This window comes from Lissotriton vulgaris, unplaced genomic scaffold (genome assembly GCF_964263255.1).
Source record: "Lissotriton vulgaris unplaced genomic scaffold, aLisVul1.2 SCAFFOLD_368, whole genome shotgun sequence".
Classification (NCBI taxonomy): domain Eukaryota; kingdom Metazoa; phylum Chordata; class Amphibia; order Caudata; family Salamandridae; genus Lissotriton; species Lissotriton vulgaris.
In genome coordinates, this window is record NW_028253134.1 from 641,359 (window position 1) to 663,421 (window position 22,063).

At 44.6% G+C, this 22,063-nt stretch overlaps 1 protein-coding gene across 1 annotated transcript in view; it reads left to right on the forward strand.

The window, feature by feature from the left end:
• The window catches only part of LOC147661152 (uncharacterized), a 515,544-nt gene that overhangs the window by 124,798 nt on the left and 368,683 nt on the right, over positions 1-22,063 (forward strand). Inside the window, exon 2 of the mRNA XM_086951279.1 lies at positions 19,285-19,338. Within this exon, the coding sequence (XP_086807405.1) occupies positions 19,288-19,338 (51 nt within the window). The 5' untranslated portion in view covers positions 19,285-19,287. The remainder of the gene's footprint in view (positions 1-19,284; positions 19,339-22,063) is intronic.

The following is a 22,063-nucleotide window of genomic DNA, read 5'->3' on the forward strand; positions in this document are numbered from 1 at the left end:
GGTCCAGTACTTCCTGTTTCAGGGCATCAGTCACTTGTTTTTCTCCTCTTTTGTGGCCAGATATGAGGGAAATGGCTTGTCCCCTGATTACATGCTTATATGCTTCCCAAAGGGTGATTGGGGAAGTGACTGAGTGTTCGTTTTCTTCAAAATAGTATTTTGTGGCTTTGGAGCAGCTGTTACATATTTGTAGGTTTTTAAAGTACCCTGGGTATATTGAAAATGTGAGACCTTGGCTTTGGTTTACTGTGACGTAGCTGGCCAGGATAGGGGTGTGGTCAAGAGATACCTCTCTCCTAGTGGTGTACCCATGTGAACCTAGCAACTCTGTCTGCCAATGTGAGAATCTGTGTGGTTTCAGGACCAAGTTGATGTTCTGACTTGCTGTTTTCCATTGTACTGTAATAAATCTACCCAAAATTAAAACTAGGATTAGCCAAAGTAGAAGGATAAGTACACCTAACACAATCCATAGTTCAATCGAAGGGGAAATCAGATATGGTTCTTTGAGTTGATGAAAAATTTCTTTAATTTTCCTTATGAAAGTTTTTGTTGCTGGCTTGTCTCCATGTTCACTCGGATCATCGGAAAACTCATCAAAGTTGATAAAGTAGCCAGATGCAGTTCTGTCAATTGGTGGGATTGCTTCCGGATTTCCATTGATATTTGCATTTTCTTTTGTTACATTTGTATAGTCCAAGGCTACATCATTGTAGACTGGTGTTTCTTGAACTGTTGCAATTTGGGTTTCAAGAGGCACAATTTCCATCGCTTTCTTGCATATTTCTTTTTTATTCACTGATGGTTTATCCAAAGTGATCAGTCTTTCAGTTTAAACCTCTTGGATTGTAGCAATATTTGGTCTTCTGCTACTTCTTGGGAGTCCACTAGGCCTACTACTTATTATTGGCCACATGATTGTGGTTTCACCAGGTCGATGGAAACAACTCTGTTTTCCTTTTTTACCAGCAAGGGGCGGTAGTAGTACTGATCGTGTTCCGTTGACAGCTAAGACAGGTACTGCTTTTCTGTAAGAAGGCCCAAATTCCTTCTTCACCGCAATCTTTTCTCTGACCAGATCCCCAATCTTTGGAATCCAGACAGGTCTTGCTGGGACAGGTGGTTCTTCAGTGGTTGTTGGCTTAGACTTTATGTTACTTAGACTTTTTCTTGTTTCATTCAAGTCCTGTAAAACAGCCAAATGATCTTTGATATCAAAGGTTTTTTCTTCTACCACTGAAGTATGACAATCTAAGTCCTGGATTCTCATTCTAGTGCCGAACATTAGTTTGTATGGAGTGAAACCCTTTAGAGAATTTCTTGGCAGATTGTTAAGACTATGTTGGACCCACCCATCACCCCAACCTAATACCCTTGCCGTTATAGATTGCTTTATGTCACAGTTTTTTCTTTCCACAACCGCATTTCCCTCAGGATGGAAGGGAGAAGAGTACCACAATGCAATGCCCATGTTGCTCATGGCCACTTTGTAAGCTCGAGAGCTAAACGCAGGACCCTGGTCAGAATGTAGCATGCCAATTGCGTATGTGCCGATAAAGACTCGCAAATCTTTCGTCAGCCGAGCGCTGGGGCCACATACAAATGAATCTCGTGCAGGAATCCACTGCGACCATGATATATTTATAGTTGCCATCCCTTTGTAAGGGACCACAGTGTTCCAGGTAAACACATGCTAATGGTTTATCTGAGATTAGAAGGGGCGTCTGTGCTGGTCGTTTTACTGTTGATACTTTCATTCTTTGGCATATTTCACATTCTAGAACGTAATTCCTAGTCTGTTTCCTCATGCGTGGCCACCAATATCTCTGTTTTAATAATGATACTGTGGCGGAAACACCAGCGTGTGCAGAAGCGAGCCCTTCGTGTGCCGCTAAAATTATTCCTAACCTGTGTTCCATGTTTGGAATTGCCCTATCCCCCACTCAAGGGATTTGAGCAAAAGGAACATTATTCGTATCAGTTATGTATGAGTACTTTACTGGAAAGCCTTTCGGGAGTGATTTTCTACCATCATTTACTGAAGCACTGACAGCTTGCATTATATCGCTGTCTATTTTCGTTTTTTGTTTTTGACCGGGTGATTGCAGCTATGGAAGCCGTTTGCACAGCTGCCTTCGCTGCTTCATCAGCCAATGAATTCCCCGCAACGTGAACGCCATCACGTTGGTGACTCAGTGTATGTATCACATGAGTCTTTTGTAGTTCCTTCTGTAAAAGAACTACTTGTTCCCAAAGCGTTTTATGCTTGATTGTGCCACCTTTTGCATCTTTGGAACCATTTTGAACCCAGTTCTGCAAGTATTCATTGTAAGATTGTACGCAGTTATACGAATCGCACACTATTAGTGTGGGTAATTCGCAATCGGTATTTTCAAGCGCCATCTTAAAAGCCAGTAGTTCAGCTCACTGAGCTGTACAATCTCCTAGAGATTGAGTTTTAGTGACCAGTTGTCTAAATTTTCCTTAATGCCAATGGCCTTTAACAATCGCGTATGCAGCACTATATGCTTGTTTTCCCCCAACTGCGGGTTGTGCTGATCCGTCTGTTTATATTATAAAGACGTAATGTTCAAGAGGCAGAATTTCGATCTGCAGAGGACATTCATATTCATATTGGAGAAATTCCTGTGTTTTAAATTAGGATCAAATTCGTATACTACGTATGGTGCAGCAAGAGAATTAACCCACTGTATCCATCTTGGATGTAGTGCCTTAGAATTTGGAATTCTTGCTCTTGTTACTCTTGTTACTGCTTCTAAAGCAGGTACAGGTGTAACTATTATTATACGTTTACCTTGTGAAAGAGCTCTTTCTTTTGCTACAGCAGTTTGAACCGCTGTCAGAATTTTTTCTGTAGAGCTGAATTTCATTTCAGCTTGCGCGTACAAATGTGATTTGTAAGATATTGGTACCCTTTCTCCCTCATTAGAGGTCAGGTATTTGAATCCGCATCTTTCTGGGATGACTCGGATTACCAGATTGCTTTTGTTTGCGCGTGTTTGCAGTTTTGTTTTAGTTAACATGTCTGTCTGTATTGATCTCAAAATTTCGGTGTGTTTTTGAGTCCAATTATTTGGTTTGAAATCAGGTTTTGGTTTAACCCTCTCTGCATAATTTAGAATGTATGTTCTTCCGAAATTCAGGAAACCTAGTATTGATTGTAAATTCCTCAGCGTTTTAGGTGCTTGGAGTACTGCACATTTCTCTAAGAAATTGTCTGATAGGCTTTTGCCTTCACTTGATAATTCATATCCTAAAAATAGGACAGTTAGATGGGCTATTCTTGACTTTTTAAAGTTAAATTTGAAACCTTCGGATGCGAACCCAAGTATTATGGTGTTCACTCTTTTCAAGTGAGTCTCCAGGTCATCGTCTGTAAGATAGATGTCATTGACATAGTATAATGCCTCATCATCATACATTTGTAGTAATTCTGTTACCCTTGCTAAGAATAATCCTGGGCTATTCTTGAATCCCTGTGGGAGTCGGCAAAATTGTTTTTGCAACCCCATTATTGAGAAAGCGGTCAAATACCTGCTTTCAGGTGCAATGTTTTGACAGAAGAATCCATTAGAGATATCTAATGTTGTTTTATATCTTTTGCGCACAATGTTATTCATTAGTGCTGCACTGTGAGAGTTTTGGACTGCAAAAGTTTTACAGCAGGAGTTTAAATGTCTGTAGTCCAAAACTAGACGATATGAATCGTCTGGCTTGGAGACAGGAAACAAAGGATTGTTCATTTGTGAGGTGCATGTTTCAATCACCCCTTGATATTCACGTTGATCTAAGATCTCCCTGACTTGCTTTTTAGCTTCTTGTTTAACTGGGTACTGCCTTTGTGCAGTAGGTTGATTTTTTAACTGGATCTTGTGGTGAGGAGAGTCCTCATCCCATCCTACATGATTGTTATATAAAGCAGGAGCTTGGGCCACTGCCCATTTACTTGCAAATGTGTATTTTTTATGAATTGGGATATGATTTGAGAAGGCAGGCATAATCATTTCTTCGCCATGAGGGCACTCCCTGACAAACTCCGGTGGCCAGTCTATTTCAGCTAACAGGATATCATAGCCTTTAGAAAGATTCTCCCAGAAGAGACCTTTTATTTTCCTAGTTTTATCTCCCTCTATACGTAATGTTATTTCATATAGTTTATGGGGCACGCTAACTTGCGTGTCTGCAGTTTCCACTTGAATGTATTCATTTGTGTCCACTGTCTCCAGAAGATTCATCAGGATCTTGCGAGCTATGGTCACTTCTGCTGCGCTGTCTAGCATTGTCTGGGCCCACTCTCCGTTTTTCAGTTGTGTCCTCAGGATTCTCGGCATGTTTAATTTTAATACTTGCTACCTTCTTTCTGGGAAATTGTGATTTTCTACTTTGATGAGCAGGTTCTTTGTCTTTGGACTTGACGTGCTCTTCCTTGTGTTCTGACCGTCCTCTTCTTTCCGATTTCTGTGAGGAAGTCTGAAAAGATCGAGAGGGATGTGTATCAATATCTTGATATTTGTCAGGTTTTCTTAATTTATCCCTATCTCTAAGGTTATATCTTTTTTCAGAGGGCTCCCTTTGGGGAGACTTGTCCCCTCATCCTGGAGATTTATTTCTCTGTTGGGGAGACCTTCCTCTGGACTGAAATTGTTTTTCTCTGAGAGTAGTTTGTTTATTCACCTCCCATTTCTTTTTTTGAGAATTGAGATTGTTTTTAATAAAGGTTTTTTCAGGTTTTTTAATTAGTTGTGGTTTTACTGGTTTACCACCCAAACTATCTCTACCTAATTCTTCATAGCATTTTTCAATTATTTTAGCAAGCTCAAAAGGTTGGTCTGTTATATCTGTTTCCTTAAATTTTTGGCGAATTGCCACACATGGTGCTTCTCCTTTTATGTTGGCTAATAATATAGCCGAGACCTGCTTGAAGTCTTTCAGTAATTTCATACCCAGAGTTAAAGCAGGTTCTGGACCGTATTCGTTTTGAATCTGTCTTTGTATATCTGGTATAACCGCCACTGACGGAGCACCATGTGTTTTTGTGTAGATAGAAGCAAAGACTGTGCCCCAAGTGTCACAGTCTTCCACATGTGATGCGATCCCCATTGGGAGACAGATAGTCAGAATTCTGTTTTTTTCGTGAGGGGTAGTATCAGGAAATACTGCCTCTATCTGAGTGATTTTTTGAGCTAACCAAAAAGGAATTTGTTCCCGTTTTGCGGGTGTTTTTCCGAGACATGATTGAATATTCTGTGGTGTAATTTTATTTGTATTTCCCTGATGAGGGGTGTTTTCTGGAATTTTAATTGCAGGTTGAACTGTTCAAGTCCGCATGATATATTGGACCAATTGTCTATGAATTTTAATTAATTGTTTTAGTTGAACCAAAAGTTCTCCGTCTGACATTCCTTCAATGTCTGGGTGTGGTGTGTAGCTGGCTAGAACCAGCCACGTGGCTCCTGGTCTACCTAGTGGATGAGCTTGGTAATGTGATTTTGATGTTTTAGGGCACCATTAAATAAGAGCAGGTGCTCTTGGTATGTTAGTGGAATTTCAATTTCCTCGAAAGGAGAGTATTCCTCTGGAGATTCCGCTACTTTATAATAGTGGAATCACGTGTCACAGTATGTGCTGCTTGAAAAGTTATCCAGGAATAGAATACCTCTGTCTGCCGATACTCTGTGCCCCTACCACAAATACAACTGTACCACCTCTTGGTGATACCCCATTTTCTATAAGTTTTATAGTTATGGTTTTTCCTATATTGACTGGGATGAGCTTTGCATCAGGGTCTGCATTTTGGAGGACTGTGTCCTCTGCTAAGAGTTGAGCTGCTAGTCTAACTCTTTCCCTTTCATCCTCACTGTCTGACATTTTTACTGACAGAAAGGTTTTTGTTGCAGATCAAGTTTCAAGGAAACAAAGATTATGTGCACAATATTTTGGAACACTGTATCCTTCAACGTTCAGTGGAGAAGTGTGGCTCACCGGTTAGAGGCGGCAGACCCAGAAGCAGAGGTCGGCCCGGGACCAGGGTTCAATTCCCGACGCGGCAGGGTACGGAACCAATGTCAGCGGGCTCGATAAATTTCGCCTCGGTGCCTCTCTAACCATGGGTCCCACGCTGCAACTCTGGGCAATAACTTTCTTAATCTCCACACTGGCACCCTCGCTGCCGGGGATGCCTGGCTTTACCTTGGGGATGCCCAATAGGGACCATCTCACAAGGAAAGCCAGGACGGGTTCCCCAGCGGTACACAGCGCCAAGAAACCCCAGGGTGAACGTGCGCTCTACTAATTCATACTAACATAACATAATGTTGACTATACCGTAAACTAATACATAGGATTCTCATCCTACTAAGTTTTGGCGGATATTAACCTTTCACCCACTCCAGACGTCTATTGGAGTTTTTACGAGAGAAAGGGGTCTGTGTGAAAAGCCAGACTGAGTTACTCTAGTATCTTGCGTTAGATTATCGCCTTACCAAACGTTGGGTGCCATGTAGTGTAGTTCCTATATTCCCAATAGGCTCTGTGCATTTGAATAACATAAACAGCAGTGTAGACGTAGGACTGAGGTCATCTAGGTCTCTACTGACTATGTTAGACTTAATTAGTTTTGCCAGCTAGCTCAGAGGTCACTAGAAACTTTCTTGAATGAATAGGGAGGGGTTAACTTCCCTCATTTAGACAAGAAGGGATTCGCTTCTGACAACCATATAACATGACAACTTTGCTCCCCCAGAATAAGGAGTGTATCTCCAGAGTCGTTGAAAACAATAGACAGCTATTTCACTCAGTCAATCGTGCATGCTTAATTTCATCAGGGTGCAGAGAAATAGAGAGACGGGCGTTTTCAATAAAAGGTGTTATTTTATTGAGCAGTCTTCTTTCTCATGCAAGAGAAATGAATTGCCACAATTGCAATACTTATCATGAAGTAAAGTGTGTACAGTAAAAGGAGTATTATAAAATAATACTGTAAAAGCATTGATATGGTTTCTTAGCCATATGATACTTTAAAACGGATAAAATATTTACATACATAAAAACATTGACTAACGACCTCAACTGGTGCTTCTAAGATACGCCTACCCTGTACCTGACCGAAGCCTAATACATGGGAAGGAGTAAGTAAGTTGCAGTTTTTAAGTTAAGTTGGGTTTTTGCCAAGAATCTGAATCAAGAATTCTCTCTAAGGTTTGAATCAGCTCCGTACCTTGGTTATAGAATGAAGGAGGTCTTGTATCTCGTTTCTCAGGACTCGATCTCCCAGTAACCCGCAAGGATGACTGGAAACATAGGAGCTGGATTTCTCAGCGTGAGAAAAGGCAGCTTCTCCAGTGTGTCAAAGGGGAGGGGCGGCTTCCTACGGCTCTCACATCAGCTGGGCTTCGTATAAGTAGAAAGAAGTAAGAAAGGAATCAGATGCTGCAGAGAAGCAGCTTTAAGCTGCTTTAGAGGAGACGACGTGCAAATGGCCTGCCGACTGGTAAAATACCTCAGAGTGGCAGAATCCAGGCTCAAAATGACGAGAGAACAAGTGGACACCAACATTACCTATACAACTTCATCCGCCGCCAGCCCTCAGACCGGGCAAGAGACCCATACTGACTGAGAACATTAAAGTACTCTACCAAGAGGCACGAACACTCTTGGAGATAGCCGGACTGTCCTTGGAGGGGAAAGAACAACCCGCTTGTCGGAGGCAAGCGCGTGGATAGACACATACATTTTTATCTAAAATAGAAACTTACTTGTACTTAACGCTGGATGAACACTGTCCCACTTTTTATGGTTTTAGACAGACCTTTTTAACCGTTTTTTTTGTGTTGTTTTAATTGACCATTTTCTTTTACCGTTAAAAGCTATTTGTAATGGGTTTTATTAACTGTACAATAAAGCATTTACTTACTTACGTATAAGTAGATAGCCGCTCTTCTCCACACCACTGTGTGTTTGCTTAAGGCAAGTGTTGGTATATTTATACCTGGAAGGTGCCATATTTGATGTAAGGTTGGACATAAGATGTCAATAAAGATGTCACTAAGAACTGACTGTTCCTTTGGTGCTCGCAGGAGTTCAATGACAAATCAAAACAAAGACATGGAGAATTCTCAGGTTGCTGAAGGTTTGGTGTGTCGAAAGAACTCGGTGTGCTCTCTAGGAATCTAAGGAAGTAGCCTTGCCGTATTTGGGCTACGTGGGCTATGACTGAATATGGGTAAGTTTCGTATGCCTTCATTAGGACATGATTTATCATAACCGCATAAGGGCATGAAAGAGGAATATTTATTTAGGGTCCTAGATACATTCATAACCAGTCCAGCAGGAAGGCAGGGTAGAGGCTGAAAGCACCCCTTAATCCCTTGCCTGTCGTTGGGACCCCCTTTTAGAGGGTGGGCATTGACAGTGTAGGGCCTATTGATCTCCAGACATCCTCTGCCTGCAGGTTCATCAGGCTACTCGTGGACCATGCTACAAGGCACTCAGAGGTCATATCTCTGAGGACTGCAATGGCGCCTGCAGTGGTTAAGGCCCTAATTTGGATTTTTACCCGAGTGGGTATCCTCAAGGCAGTGGTGTCTGACAGGGGCAACAACTTCATGTCTGCTTATATGCAGTCAATTTTGAAGGAGCGTGCAGTTACTTGTAAGTTCTGTTCTGCCATTCATAAACCAATGAGCTTGTTGAACGGTTCATCAAGACCCTCAAGTCATGATCAAGGGCCTGCCTTATCTTTGCTTACAGATAGGCATCACAGAAGGGGGTTGGATTCAGCACCTTTGAACTTCTGTCTTGTCACCCTGAAAAGGGACCTCTTAGTCTGGTGAAAGAAAGGTGGAAGCAAACTCCTAGAAAAAGTCCCCAGGATGTAGTTAGCTAAATATTGGTCTCCAGAAGCCAAATGGCCAAGTTGTGGAAGCAAGTTTCTGACAAGTTAGAGGTCAGACAGGAGGTAATGATGCAGCAGTATGACCACACAGCTCACCCTGTTGAATTGCAACATGGACAGACAGGTTGGGTGATGGAACTCGTAGAGCTCAGGACCCTCAAAGACTGTTGGACTGGGACCTATGGGATTTTTTAGAAGAAGGGGGAGGTTACCTTCCTGGTGTATTTCAAGACCCCAGTCAGGCATCCCCCAGAGGGTGCTCAATATAAACTATCTCAAACCACACTTTGAGAAGACTTAAGTCAGGATGCTGCTGGTGACAGATAGAGGAGAGGAAGAGTAGAGTGAACCTCTCTGTGACCTCTTGGCCTCCACGGAGAAGGATAGGTCAATGGAAGGTGTGAGCCTCTCCTCTACCATGACTTCTGAACAGCAGAAGGACTATCACCATTTGCTGGGCCAGTTCTCCACTTTGTTTTCCCTCATCCTTGGACTATCCACCTGCGTACCCATGATGTAGGGACAGGAGTCAGCCTCCCTGTCAAGATTAAATTTTACAGGCTGTCTGAAAAGGAGAGGGCAGCATCAAAGATGAGGTTTCAAAGATGCTGGAATTGGGGGTGATTGAACCCACCATTCGCCCCTGGTGCTGATATCAGAAGCTGCCCTACTGGGTGCTACACCTGAAGTCAGGTTCTGTATAGATTGCTGGGGGCTTAATTCAGTCACCATGACTTATGCTCGCCCCACTCCGGGCTGATAAACTTATTGATCGGCTAGGAGCTGCCCACTTCGTGAGTAATTTTTACCTTACTTCAGGGCACCGATAGACTGATTGGGCCAAGGAGACGTCAGCCTTCTCCACTTCTGAGGGCTATTATAAATTAAGGGTAATGCCCTTTAGCAATAAGAATGCCCCTGCCACCTTCCAGAGGCTGGTGAACCAGGTCTTAGATGGTATGGAGGCCCTCAGTGCTGCTTACTTGGATGACATACTTGTCTTCAGTAGCAGCTGGAATGACAACCTCTTTCAGGAAATGGTTCAGGATCTGCAACAGGCAGACCTAACTATCAAGACCAGTAAGTGCTGGATAAGGCAGGGATCTGTGGTGTACTTAGGACACCTGGTGGAGTGGGCTAAGTTGCAGCCCCCCCAGGTCAAGATAGAAACTATCAAGGCCTGAAGCCCCCCAAAAGCCAGAATTTGGTAAGAGCCTTCCTAAATCTCACTGAGTAGTATTGGAGGTTTGTCAAGGAATATGCCACCATTGTTGCCCCCTTGACAAAGCAGACTTCGAAGAAGCAGGCCAAAAATGGTATTGGGACAAACGCATGCCAAAAAGGATTAGACTCCCTGAAGAAGGTCATGTGCATACCCGCTGTACTCAAGGCTCCTGACTTCCCCAGGGAATTTATTCTACAAACAGATGCCTCAGACCATGGCAGAGGGACAGTGCTATCACAGCTGAATGAAGAGAGCCTATACCAACATGTATTCTTCATATCAATGAGGCTACTTCCCAAGAAACAAAGGTGGAGTGCTATTGAAAGGAAAGCCTTTTGTGTGGTCGGTGCACTGAAAAAGTTGAGACGATTCCTGTTTGAGAGTCACTTCCTGATTCAGACCAACCACAGGCCCTTCAAGTGGCTAATGCAAATGAGGGATGAGATTCCAAAATTTTGAGGTGATCCATCCCCCTACAGGGAATAGACTTTATGATGGAACACTGACCTGGGGTTGACCACACCAATGCTGATGGTCTTTCCTGCTTCTTCCGCCTTAGTGATGAGCACTCCAAGGGTTGGGTAGCACACCCCACTTTCAGCTGGGGCGAGGCACGTGTTAAACCTGACATCCTTAGGGTGGTCTTCCCCCAAACTTTTTGCCTGATTACCTCCTATTTTTTCTGATTCTTTTGGTTGGACTTAGAACTTTGAGCAATTTACCACTGCCAACCAGTGCTAAGGTGCAAGTGCTTCTCCCCTGATGTATCCACAATTGGCACATTTAGTTTACTTGTAAGTCCCTAGTAAAGTACACTACATGTGCCCAGAACCTGTAAATTAAATGGTACTAGTGGGCCTGCAGCACTGATTGTGACACCCACATAAGTAGCCCCTTAATCATATCTCAGGCTTGTCACTTCAGAGCCTGTGTGTGCAGTTTAGACTGCCATTTCAACTTGGTATTTAAAACCAACTGTCAAGCTTTAAACTACCCTTTTTATCACATTTAAGTCACCACTAAGTTACGCCTTAGGTAGCCGTTAGGGTAGGATGCTGTGTAATCAAACAGTAGGACATGTACTTTATGTTTTGCATGTCCTGGTAGTGAAAAACTTAAAAACTTGTTTTTTCACTACTGAGACGCTTACCCCTCTCATGTGTTTACATTGGGGATTCCTTATTACATTTAATTAGATGTGATTCCTAATTGAGCGAAGGGGAAGTAGTCATGTTTAGTACCTCTGGAATGGTAATGACAAATCCCCTTTAATGGTAAAGTTGAATTTGAAGTTATCATTTTGAAAATGCCACTTTTCAAAGTTGGACATTTTCCTGCTCTTAACCATTTGGTGCCTGCTGCCTGTCTCTGATCACTGGCTGGGCTGGGTGACAGTTCACTTTGTGTATTCCCTCTTGAAAGTCCCACACAAATGAAGGCTGGGTGTGACTTCATACATCTTCCAGGGAGGAAGGGAGAAAAGAGCAGGACATAGCATCAGATTTACACCTTAAATATATGCTGGGCCCTTCACACAAATGTAGTGAGTCTGAATGTAGGTTAGAAAGGACCTTTGTGCATTACAAAGACCCTTCTTTCGAAGGGCACAACTGGGTATAAGTATTGGACTTTGCTTTGACCCTATTAACTCAGTACATTTCTGGACCTGAAATCAGCTTGCCAAGAAGAAGGACTGCTGTGCTGAGGACTTCTGCACTACTGGACTGCAGCTCTGGAAGATCGCTGCCTTGCTGTGCTCTCTGCTGCTCCCTCTGACTGGACCCACATCCCCCGACTCAGAATGACTCCAAGGGCTATCTGACAACCCTCCTGTTCTTCAAAGACTCAGAGACATCAAAGTCTATAACCCTGCTTCTGTGCCTGGTTCACTAGAAGGGAACCCAGGTGTTTTGCTTTCTCCTGCAAAGCAACGCATCTTCAGCTGCGCCGAACTGAAATGACGTATCGCCGCAGGAACAGTACTTGTGCATTGCACTTAGAACAAGCGAATCGCCATCAGAACTGCTGGATCGGAACCATTGCATCGCTGCCACTGATGAAGGATGATCGGCACATCCCTTCATTTGTGTGTAGCAACCCGGTGCATCAGCTTCGTAACCACTGCATCTCTGAACCAGTGCTTAGTCTTCGTAACCAATGAACTGCCATCCGTGTGTGAAGAAAATCAAACCATCTTGTATTGCCACCAGGATTAAGGATCTTTGTTCAGTGCGCCCTGCGTAGGTCCTGTATCTAGACCATGCTCCATCGTGCTCGGCCTGAACTCTTGTCTTTGCCCCGGTCCAGCGCGACCAATTAACTCTGGAAGTGATATTTGCTTTTAAGTGCTATTTTTGCATTTAATCTTTAAACATTCACATCTCGACTTCTACTTATTGCATTTTTGTTGTTTTGGTCTTGTTTTATTTATAAAATCATAATGTATATTTCTAAACTGATGTGAAGTCTTCTTGTGGCATTTGCACTGTTACTGTTTGAAGTGTTGCACAAATACTTTACACATTGCCTTTTAAGGTAAGCCAAACGACTCTGTCCCAAGCTACCAGAGGATGAGCACAGGCTAAATTATGGAGTGTATCTGACTCACCCTGACTAGGCTTATGTTTCTTGCTTAGACAGGGTGCATACGTCTGCCAACCAGAAACCCAATTTCCTACAGTTAACGCTTAAGAATCGAAATTTGCCTAGCATTGTAACGGTAAGTTTTAATTCTATTAAGGACACGGAGGCGAGGATTATGCTTTTAACCTTCTTCGCTGTTTATTACATAAAAATCACAGCAGCCAAAATAGCATCCACATAAGCTCTAAATCCCAGAACAAGGATCAGGCTTACAAATACATCCAAGAAAAAACACAGATTTGTATATAAAACTACAAATCCCATCAACATGTCCAACAAGTTATCACAGCATAATCCTTCCCCAATGTCCATGACGGGTAGGTAGGACGTCCCTCCTGTGACCACTTCCTCTTTCTTTGCACGAGTCACGCTTTGATCTTACTGGTCTTGTTTTGAACCATCATTTCCTAGCAAAAAAACATACAAAAGCGTCAGCGGTGTAAGGCAGAACTTGTACAGGGACACACTGGCATTAGTGTAACCATGGCGCTTTACAAGTGGACTTATTATTATTATTTATTATTATTATTATTGTACGCACATCCAATAAAGTTGACCTTAATATTTCAAGTTTATCAACATTTTAGCGGAAAACCTGACTACTTAATGTAGTACGGGCGGGATCGCATCCGCAGCTGGCCTGGGAGGGAAAATCCTCGCCTCCATGTCCTTTTTAGAATTGAAACTTACTGTTACAATGCTAGGCACATTTCGATTCTATGTCAGGACCGGAGGCTTTAGATTATGCTAGTTTAAAGCTTACTCACCACCAAATGTGCAATATCCACCACCGGTTTAAAGTAAAACCTCTTAAAAGTGGAATCTGAGGACCAGTCTGTAGCTCGCATCAGATCCTCCAAGCGGGCTCCCAACAAGAAAGACTTAGAAGCCATGGCCCCTCTAGCCGAGTGGGCACCGAACAGTTTCGTATCGATACCTGCTTCTTGCATGACCCACCTTACCCATTTGGTGATGGTGGGGGAAGAGACAGCCTTGTGGCTTCCGTAAAGCAATCAGTAGCTGTCATTTGCCCAGAGGACGAAGGTCTAGGGTCAACTCCTCGTATGCTTTCAAGCATTGGACTACACACTGTTTGGGAGCGTCCACAAAAGATGGGTAAGAAATCGTCCTTGACGCACATTTTGTGCGACGCCCCAATGTGAAAGTCACCCCTTCCGGAGAAAAAACCCTCGCCGAGATGTCCAAGGCTTGTACGTCCGAAACTGGTCGACATGACACCAGACACAAAAGCATTGCCAACTTTGCCGACAGTTCTTTCAAAGACAGGTACTTATTTGGCTGCCATGACAAAAAGAGATTCAAGACAACATTGACGTCCCAGAGAACCGAGTAACGCGGTTCCGGGAGCAAGGAGAGACGGATACCTCTCAAGAGCCTACAAACAAAAGGATGTTTTCCGACCGGCGCCACCTCAACTGGATGGAGGGCTGTGGAAATCGCCGGCCGCATCGCATTGATAGTGTGGTAAGCCAGGCCGGCTGAAGCCGATTCCACCCAAAAATTCAGTATTGGAACGATGCCTGCGATCAGGGAATCCAAGTCCCATCGAAGACACCAACAGGTCCATTTATTCCAGGCGGAGCGGTAGCGTTTTGCCGTGCTTCCTGCCCAGGCTTTTGACAAGAAATCTTCAGCTGACCTCGAAAGGCCCGGGAGCTACCAACGTCGCCTGAAAGCTGCCATGCCATGAGGTGGAGAGAGCTCTGCGTTACCAGATGATGGGGATCCCCGTCCACGTTGAGAAAAAGATGCGGAAATCGGGAGAGTAGGATTGGAGAATCCCAAGACAGTTCCAGAAGAACCAGAAACCAAACTTGAGATCTCCAAAAGGATGTCACCATGACCACCTCTGCTTCCTGACGGCGAAGCTGGGCCGCCGCCCGCACCACCATCGAAAAAGGAGGGAAGGCATAAGCCGTTTCCCGACTCCAATCTTGGAGGAAGGCCTCCGTGGCCTCCGTGAGAGGGTCCGGCCTCCAGCTGAAAAAACGCGGGAGCTGGTGATCCAGACGCGACGCAAAGAGGTCCACTGAGAATGGGCCCCAAAGGCCGTCCAGCCATCTGAAAATCTCTGTGTCCAGCTTCCACTGGCTGGAGTCCCGCAAGTGTCGGGAGTGCCAATCCGCGACTTGGTTGGCTTGACCAGGCAAGTATTCCGCTGTCACGGACACATGGTGCGCCAGGCAATAATCCCAAAAATCCTTCGCCAAATCCGCTAGGGACTTGGAACGAGGACCGCCCAGATGGTTGACGTACCGGACCGCCGAGACGTTGTCCATCTGAAGCAGAACACAGGATCGAACTGAATCCTTGGTCCAACAGCGCACCGCGAAGGACCCAGCCAGCAGTTCCAAGCAGTTTATGCGCAGCTCCTGCTCCTCGGATGGCCAGGCGCCGCCTGTGGAAAACTCTCCACAGCGGGCGCCCCAACCGGCCCTGCTGGCGTCGGACTCAATCACCAGGTCCGGAACTGGCCCGAAAATTGCCTGGCCGTTCCAGGCCTCCACACAGGCGAGCCACCAGGCCATTTTCTCCTTCAACTCGACCGAAAGGAGAACCAACTGTTCGTATGTTGGGCCCCGCCTGAGATGATGCGCCTTGAGGCGTTGAAGGGCCCGGTAAAGGAGGGGGCCCGGGAAGATTGCCTGGATTAAGAAGGAAAGCAGTCCTACCACCCGGGCAATCTGGCGGAGAGTTGTGTGGGATCTCGAGATCGTTTGACGCAATATGCAGCAAATGTTTCCCACTTTCCTGGACGGTAGACTCAAGGTGGACCAGACCGAGTCTACAGTAAACCCCAGGAACACCACTGTCTGTGAAGGAGAGAGGAGTTGATGACAAACCCCAAGCCCTGAAGAAGGGATACCGTTTGTTGAAGCTGAAGAGTCAACCTCCTGGGGCATTGGGCCATCAACAGTATATCGTCTAAATAGACAATCATCCGAATACCTTGGCTTCGTAAGAGCTCCACCGCGGGATAGAGAAGCTTGGTGAAGCACCAAGGCGCTGAGGAAAGCCCGAATGGAAGGGCGGTGAACTCGAACACCTGGCCCCCCCAAAGAAACTGGAGGAAACGACGATGCGGGGGATGGATAGGAACCACCAGATATGCATCCTTGAGGTCCAAACGGACCATCCAGTCGTTCGGGAGCAACACGTCCCGCAGTAGATGGATACCCTCCATCTTGAAATGCCGGTAAACCAACCAGCCTTTGAAGAGGCCAAGAACAGGGTTTTAGGTGTGAGGGAAATACTGGGCGCACTGCTTGGGTTGACGTACAGTAGAACGCTGTCAGGTAGAAGGTGCATGCAGGTAAGGGGCAATTCCCTGAAACCCCTCAAAATGTGCCTGGAGGACACACTACATACAGTAGAAGCAAAACTTGTTGCACACTTAAATGGAGTTACGAGCAAAAAGGATGTTTCAATGTACATAAAGTTCATAGGTAATGGACGAAGGATTGGACCATCAGTGTTTCAGATTTTCTTTATTTGATCCAGCCAGGCGACACGTGTTTCGTCGCAAGAAAACACACTTTTCCGCGACTCCTCAGGGCTGTTGGTCAATGTTTTATAACCAAAGGTCGCGTTGCCGGTGATATTTCCGACCCGGCTCCGCTCGAGACCGGGTTTGACACTGTCTGTAGGGTGGGGTTCACAATCTTCAATGAGGTTTCTCACGTTAGTGGTGATGATTCTTTACTCAGTGGTGACGCTGAGTGTAGTGTAAACTCAGGGCTTGTGAGCCCGGGAAAGTATTGCGATTTTCTAGTCGTGAAGAGGGTAATTTCACGAATTCCGTAGCAGAAAGGAAAGGTCCCCGTAGGGCGGGGAATCGATTGGGTAGAGGTAACGCTCAGGTTAGCAGTCTCGTTCCGTTGAACTCTTTGAGGTTGATTACCGGTCGTTGTCCCCATCCGCCTTCTCCACCAGAAACAGGTTGCTCAAAATCCGGCAGGGTGGCTACCGAATGGCAAATGGCTCCTTTGCGAAGCAAGTCCGAGACCTCTTCGTCGACCAGTTGCGCGTCGGCTTGAGAGAAAACAACAGGGTGTGGGGGCCTCTCTTGAAAGGGCTGATCGTAAAACTCTATGCGAAACTCGCAGACCGTCTGTAAGACCCATGCGTCTGACGTAATTGCGGCCCAAGCCTCCGGAAACAAAGCTATTCGCCCCCCAATGCGGACCTGATCCGCCGATAAGACACTCACCGTTTGCATTGTTTCCAGCGGTGTTCTTAAATCCACCTTGACCTCGGAAGCGCTGGCCTCTGGTAGGATAGAAGGTGTTGAAGTTCGCTGAGGTGTTATATTGACCTCGTCCGGAGCCTTGATTTTTGTTAACAAACTGCTGACCGCCACGGCCGGTCACGCGGCCCCCACCGTGACCGCCCCCCCCCCGGGAGAAACATTGCTGGAAAACTTTCTTGATACTCGATTTAGCTCTGTTCAGGGACGTAAAGGTAGAGACGAACTTCCCTAACTCCTTTATAAAGGGGTCCCCAAAGAGGCCTCCCTGGGCCACAGCTCCCGCCTCCGAGGAGGCTAGGTCTCCCAGCTTCGAGTCTAACTTGATTAACAGTAAACGACGGCATTCAGTCGAAAGGGCGCAATTAGCGTTCCCTAAGAAGACCACCACTCGTTGTGCCCAGTTCGACAGGACGTCGGGGAAAATGGCGGCACCTGTCACCTTTGCCTCCTCCGCCATATCCAGGATCTTGGTTATAGGTCCTATGGCATCCAAAAGCTTATCCTGGCAGGAGCGCCAGGAATAGTCAATCCCCTTGCGAGGGTCTTTAACGAACTTCACAAGGAAGGTAGCCGTCTTCGGGTCTAGATTGGGCGTAAGGGCCACCTTCCTCTCCAAAATAGGTCTACGGGTGCCAAGAACGCACAGACCCATCCTTATCGTCCGTGTCTGCAGGGGACATCCCGCCAGGGGATTAGGGTGCTGTACCCATCGATCCCGAAGCACCCGGGGTTGGCGAAGGCGCAGGGGTAAGCACGGTCACCTTTGGCCAGAAAAGCGTCACGCAACCGCTCAAAAGCGTCCCTGTCCACACCCTGCGCCGCCCCAGATACCCCTCCTTGCAAACCTTTTTGGGGGCTGGGGGATTATCCCCCGATGGGGCAGACGAGTTGCCAGGAGTCCCCAAATGGGCTTGCACCACCCTTTCACACTCCTGTATAATGCTGGCAAACAGGCGCTCTTCCATGGGCCCTACAACCTCTGTCACACAGCGGTATATAGAACTATTGACTGCTTACAGAACTCCTCATCATTCAGGTACGGATGGGATTCCTCCTCCTCGTAATACTCTTCCTGATCCATCCCTGAAGGCTACACTCAACTCCACTAGTCACCCAAGGGCTGGGGCACAGGATCAGGACTGCGGGTAAATCCTGCGCGCTTTGGGGCAGACCTTGTCTGGCAAGTTTGGCCCTGGTGGCACCAGGGATTACGGTGGCACTAACCCTGCAGCGCGCAGACCCTCACTGGACCGGGTCACTGTCACCTCTCTGCGTGCTGTCAATGGTGGAACATATAGGCTGCAGGTATGTAAGCGAGCACACAGCTTGATGTGCCCAAAGAAACACCCTCAGGCAGCAAAACGTTGTAGAACCGCTGTACCGACCCCGCATGGCGTTCACCAGTAATTGGGGGCAAAAATACGGACCCAGGATGCCTGTGCGTAAAGGTGAGGTGACGGGGAAAGGCTCTGGCGGGTCGATCTCCTCAGCGCGGCTCCCTGTGACAGAAAAACCGCGCTGAGGCTAACGAGACGCGTTGGCTCCCCCTGGCGGTCGGAGAGTATGCCGCAATGTCGTGGAAGATCGCGTGAGGAACAACGAATATTCCCGCGATCTGTATGGGGCTCTGAAAAACAAACGGGAGTCACAATCCACAACAATAAAGCCCCGACAAAGCATTCCATCAAGCATTTAACACAGGAACCCCCATAACGATATAGAAATTACCAAAATGGGGAGAGAAAGAAAAAAACACTTAACTGCCTGCGAAGCAGCGAAGAAAGAGGAAGTGGTCACAGGAGGGACGTCCTACCTACCCTTGATGGACATTGGGGAAGGACTATGCTGTGATAACTTGTTGGACATGTTGATGAGATTTGTAGTTTTATATACAAATCTGTGTTTTTTCTTGGATGTATTTGTAAGCCTTATCCTTGTTCTGGGATTTAGAGCTTAAGTGGATGATTTTTTGGCTGCTGTGATTTTTATGTAATAAACAGCGAAGAAGGTTAAAAGCATAATCTGAAGCCTCTGGTCCTGACATAGAATTAAGTGTATACATCTCTGTCTGCTTCATGACATTTTTTATTCCATTGTGAAATCTCTTAATTCAGAATGTCTTTTGAAAAATTTGGCATGCAGTCCTGTGATAGAATATACATTTCTTGTTTAATACAAGAATCAGTTTAGATTTCCAAGTGACAAACTGATATTTTTCTTGTCTGTTTGTAGATCATGCAGAAACCAGCAAGTACTTTTGAAGAATTCTTACGTGCTCAACATTTGGTAAGTAAGTGTACCTGAGTGAATGGATAAAATGAGCATAGCAGTAGTCAAATGAGAATTCCATACATAAAGTAGCAAAATGAGACTTTGGGAGTCATTTAAAAGGTGGTTGATCTGGGACATCAAAATCAAAAACTGCAAATGCTGATCCTCCAACCCTGCAGTTCTTTTGACCTGTTTAGAGGTAGGGGAATCGCTTAATTTCAGGTTACGGAATTTAATCTAGCTCCACAGTCAGAACCCTTGACCCGGCAGTCTGTTCTCAACAGGTCCAAAGTCACGGTGGTTTTTGCCTCGCCCTATTCACTGGATTTTACTGCCTAGGACCACCAGGCATGACGGTCCCATGCAGAGTAAACAATTAATGATCCTGAAAAAAAGTCTTGCTGTGGGAGCATGTTCCAAAAAAAACTCAAAAAGCTTATGAGCAGCTGAAAAACATGGCACCTGCACAACATTCTGCTGTGCCTTCAAAGCATCCACTACACCAGTAAATACACTGAAGTCATAGAGCTCCCCGCCAGGCAGGTGGGGATCTTTAAGTATGCCAAGTGGTCCTCTAGTGAGTTGCTGTCATAGTCTAAGTGGGGCCCTTTATTACATCAATAGTACATTATATGAAGTTTGATGATGAGTTAAAGCAACAAAAGTAGCGTCTCCAACAGAAGTCTGTCATATTAAATAAAGTGTCCCTGTGTCAATCTTTCTACCTGCTGACTTGAATCATTCTTCCTAATTTCATTAGGTAACATTAAGCTGCTGTTGCCAAATGTAGACATATGCAATATTGTGGAGGTAGAGCAGCCCTATTGAGTAAATTTGCTATCCTATACATGAGAATTGATCTATTGGGCAATGACCCAACAGACCAGCTAGTTATGTGTAGTCTTGTGATCTTTGTGAACCATCCTTTACTCATTTAGTGTGATCTCTGCTATATATGTGATGAGGTACTCCCTGCCATACATTGTGAGGATATTGTTCATCACTAAGGAGTTTCATAACCATATAGAGGAACAAGACCAAAGACTGACTTTCTTTCTAACGTTACGAATCGCACCTTGTCTGCTGGCTCTGGCAAGAGGCATTTTGACAGCAAAACTCAGCTGTGATCACGTATTACAGTTGAGCGTCTACGTCATTTTATTGTTACAGGAGACTACAGACACAACAACTCAACTCTAGTAAGGACACTGGGGGCCGGCTTTTAGACAGGGATTGCAAGCTGCGATGCATTAAATAAATACCTCAATAAATTACATTAAAAAAATTAAAAATGACCCGTGTTCCCTTACACAGAGTCAAGTATGTTTAATCTTTTGCTCAATTGTGGTAGCTTGGTTAATTGTCAAGCTCAACACCAGAGAACGTGCATGTGTGTGTTTAACGTGCCAGCTATTACATCAAGTGTTTTGTGAACTTCAAACGTTGCCACTTTTTATGCCTCTTGTACTCCATTGCATTTCTTTAATGTGATGACTCTTTAAAAGGCATATTTATTTCTTTATTTCAATTATGATTAGCTAAGATGTCGTAGCAAGTGCATTTTTATTCCAATACATTGTTCTCTTTGAGCACCTATTATTGCTGAGTAAATCTTAGTAGAACATGCATTTTGAGTTCAGTACATGGTTACCATTCTGCATAATTTTGCTTTACAGAACATAGCATTAAATTGTTTTACCTATACACCTAATGTTGTTGTTAAGAACGTATTGCTTTTTAGTATATGAGTGTAGTATACTGCTTCATGTGCCTAGAGGGGTTTCTCTGGCATATTATTATGTCCGAGTCAGTATCTGCAGTCAGCAGTCGGCTTGTCCACAGCAGCTTACTGTCTCAATTAAGCACCCTTCATGAGTATTGTGCCGTACATGTTTTAAGAAGCCTTATGGAGGAATAATGGAGGCTGCTCACAATGAGGAGCACAGGCAAGCTGGAAGCTGCTACCAAATCCTGCTCTTCAGAATGTTGACGGTGCATACATGAGATGAGAAAGCATGCTTTGGACGGATAATACAAAACAGAGAAGCAACAACAACAAAAATGAAGTCTCTTCCGTTCAAAAACGAAGGAAGTCAATTTATTTTTAGGGTGTATTCTTCACTATTCTTGTCATGATTAGCCTAAAAAACAGCAAAACAGCCTACGTGTTTTGCTTATAAATCACGGACTTCATCAGGACTGCCAATTTCAAAGAGATATATACAATTAAAAACATGAATATTGCAAAAAATAATTTAAATAGTAAAAACCTACTACAATCTATTATTTTCTCACACTTCATCTAAATAGATGGAAAAATAGACCTGACAGGTCATAAAAATAAATCATAGATATCATATCAGAAAAATCATATAATACAAAAAAAGTGTTATTAACCTTGAATCCAATAAGTATTTATCACTTATCATAACAATTCATTTTACACTTCAGTAAAAACAAAAAGAGAAAATGGCAGAAAGATCCATGTATTTTTTATACAAAACCAACTAACAAGCGTCACAATTCATGGCAATTCATTCTAAACTTGAAAAATGCCAATTGGAGAATGTATATTCATCCCACTTTTCCCCTCAACAACACAGAACATGTGTTTTAATTGTATCATTAGTATCCTCAAATCTGACCATGTAAACTGTCTCATAATATATACATTATTTGAATTACCTTGTGTGTTGAAAGTGGAAACCGGAAAACAAATACTCCTAGATAGCCAATTAAT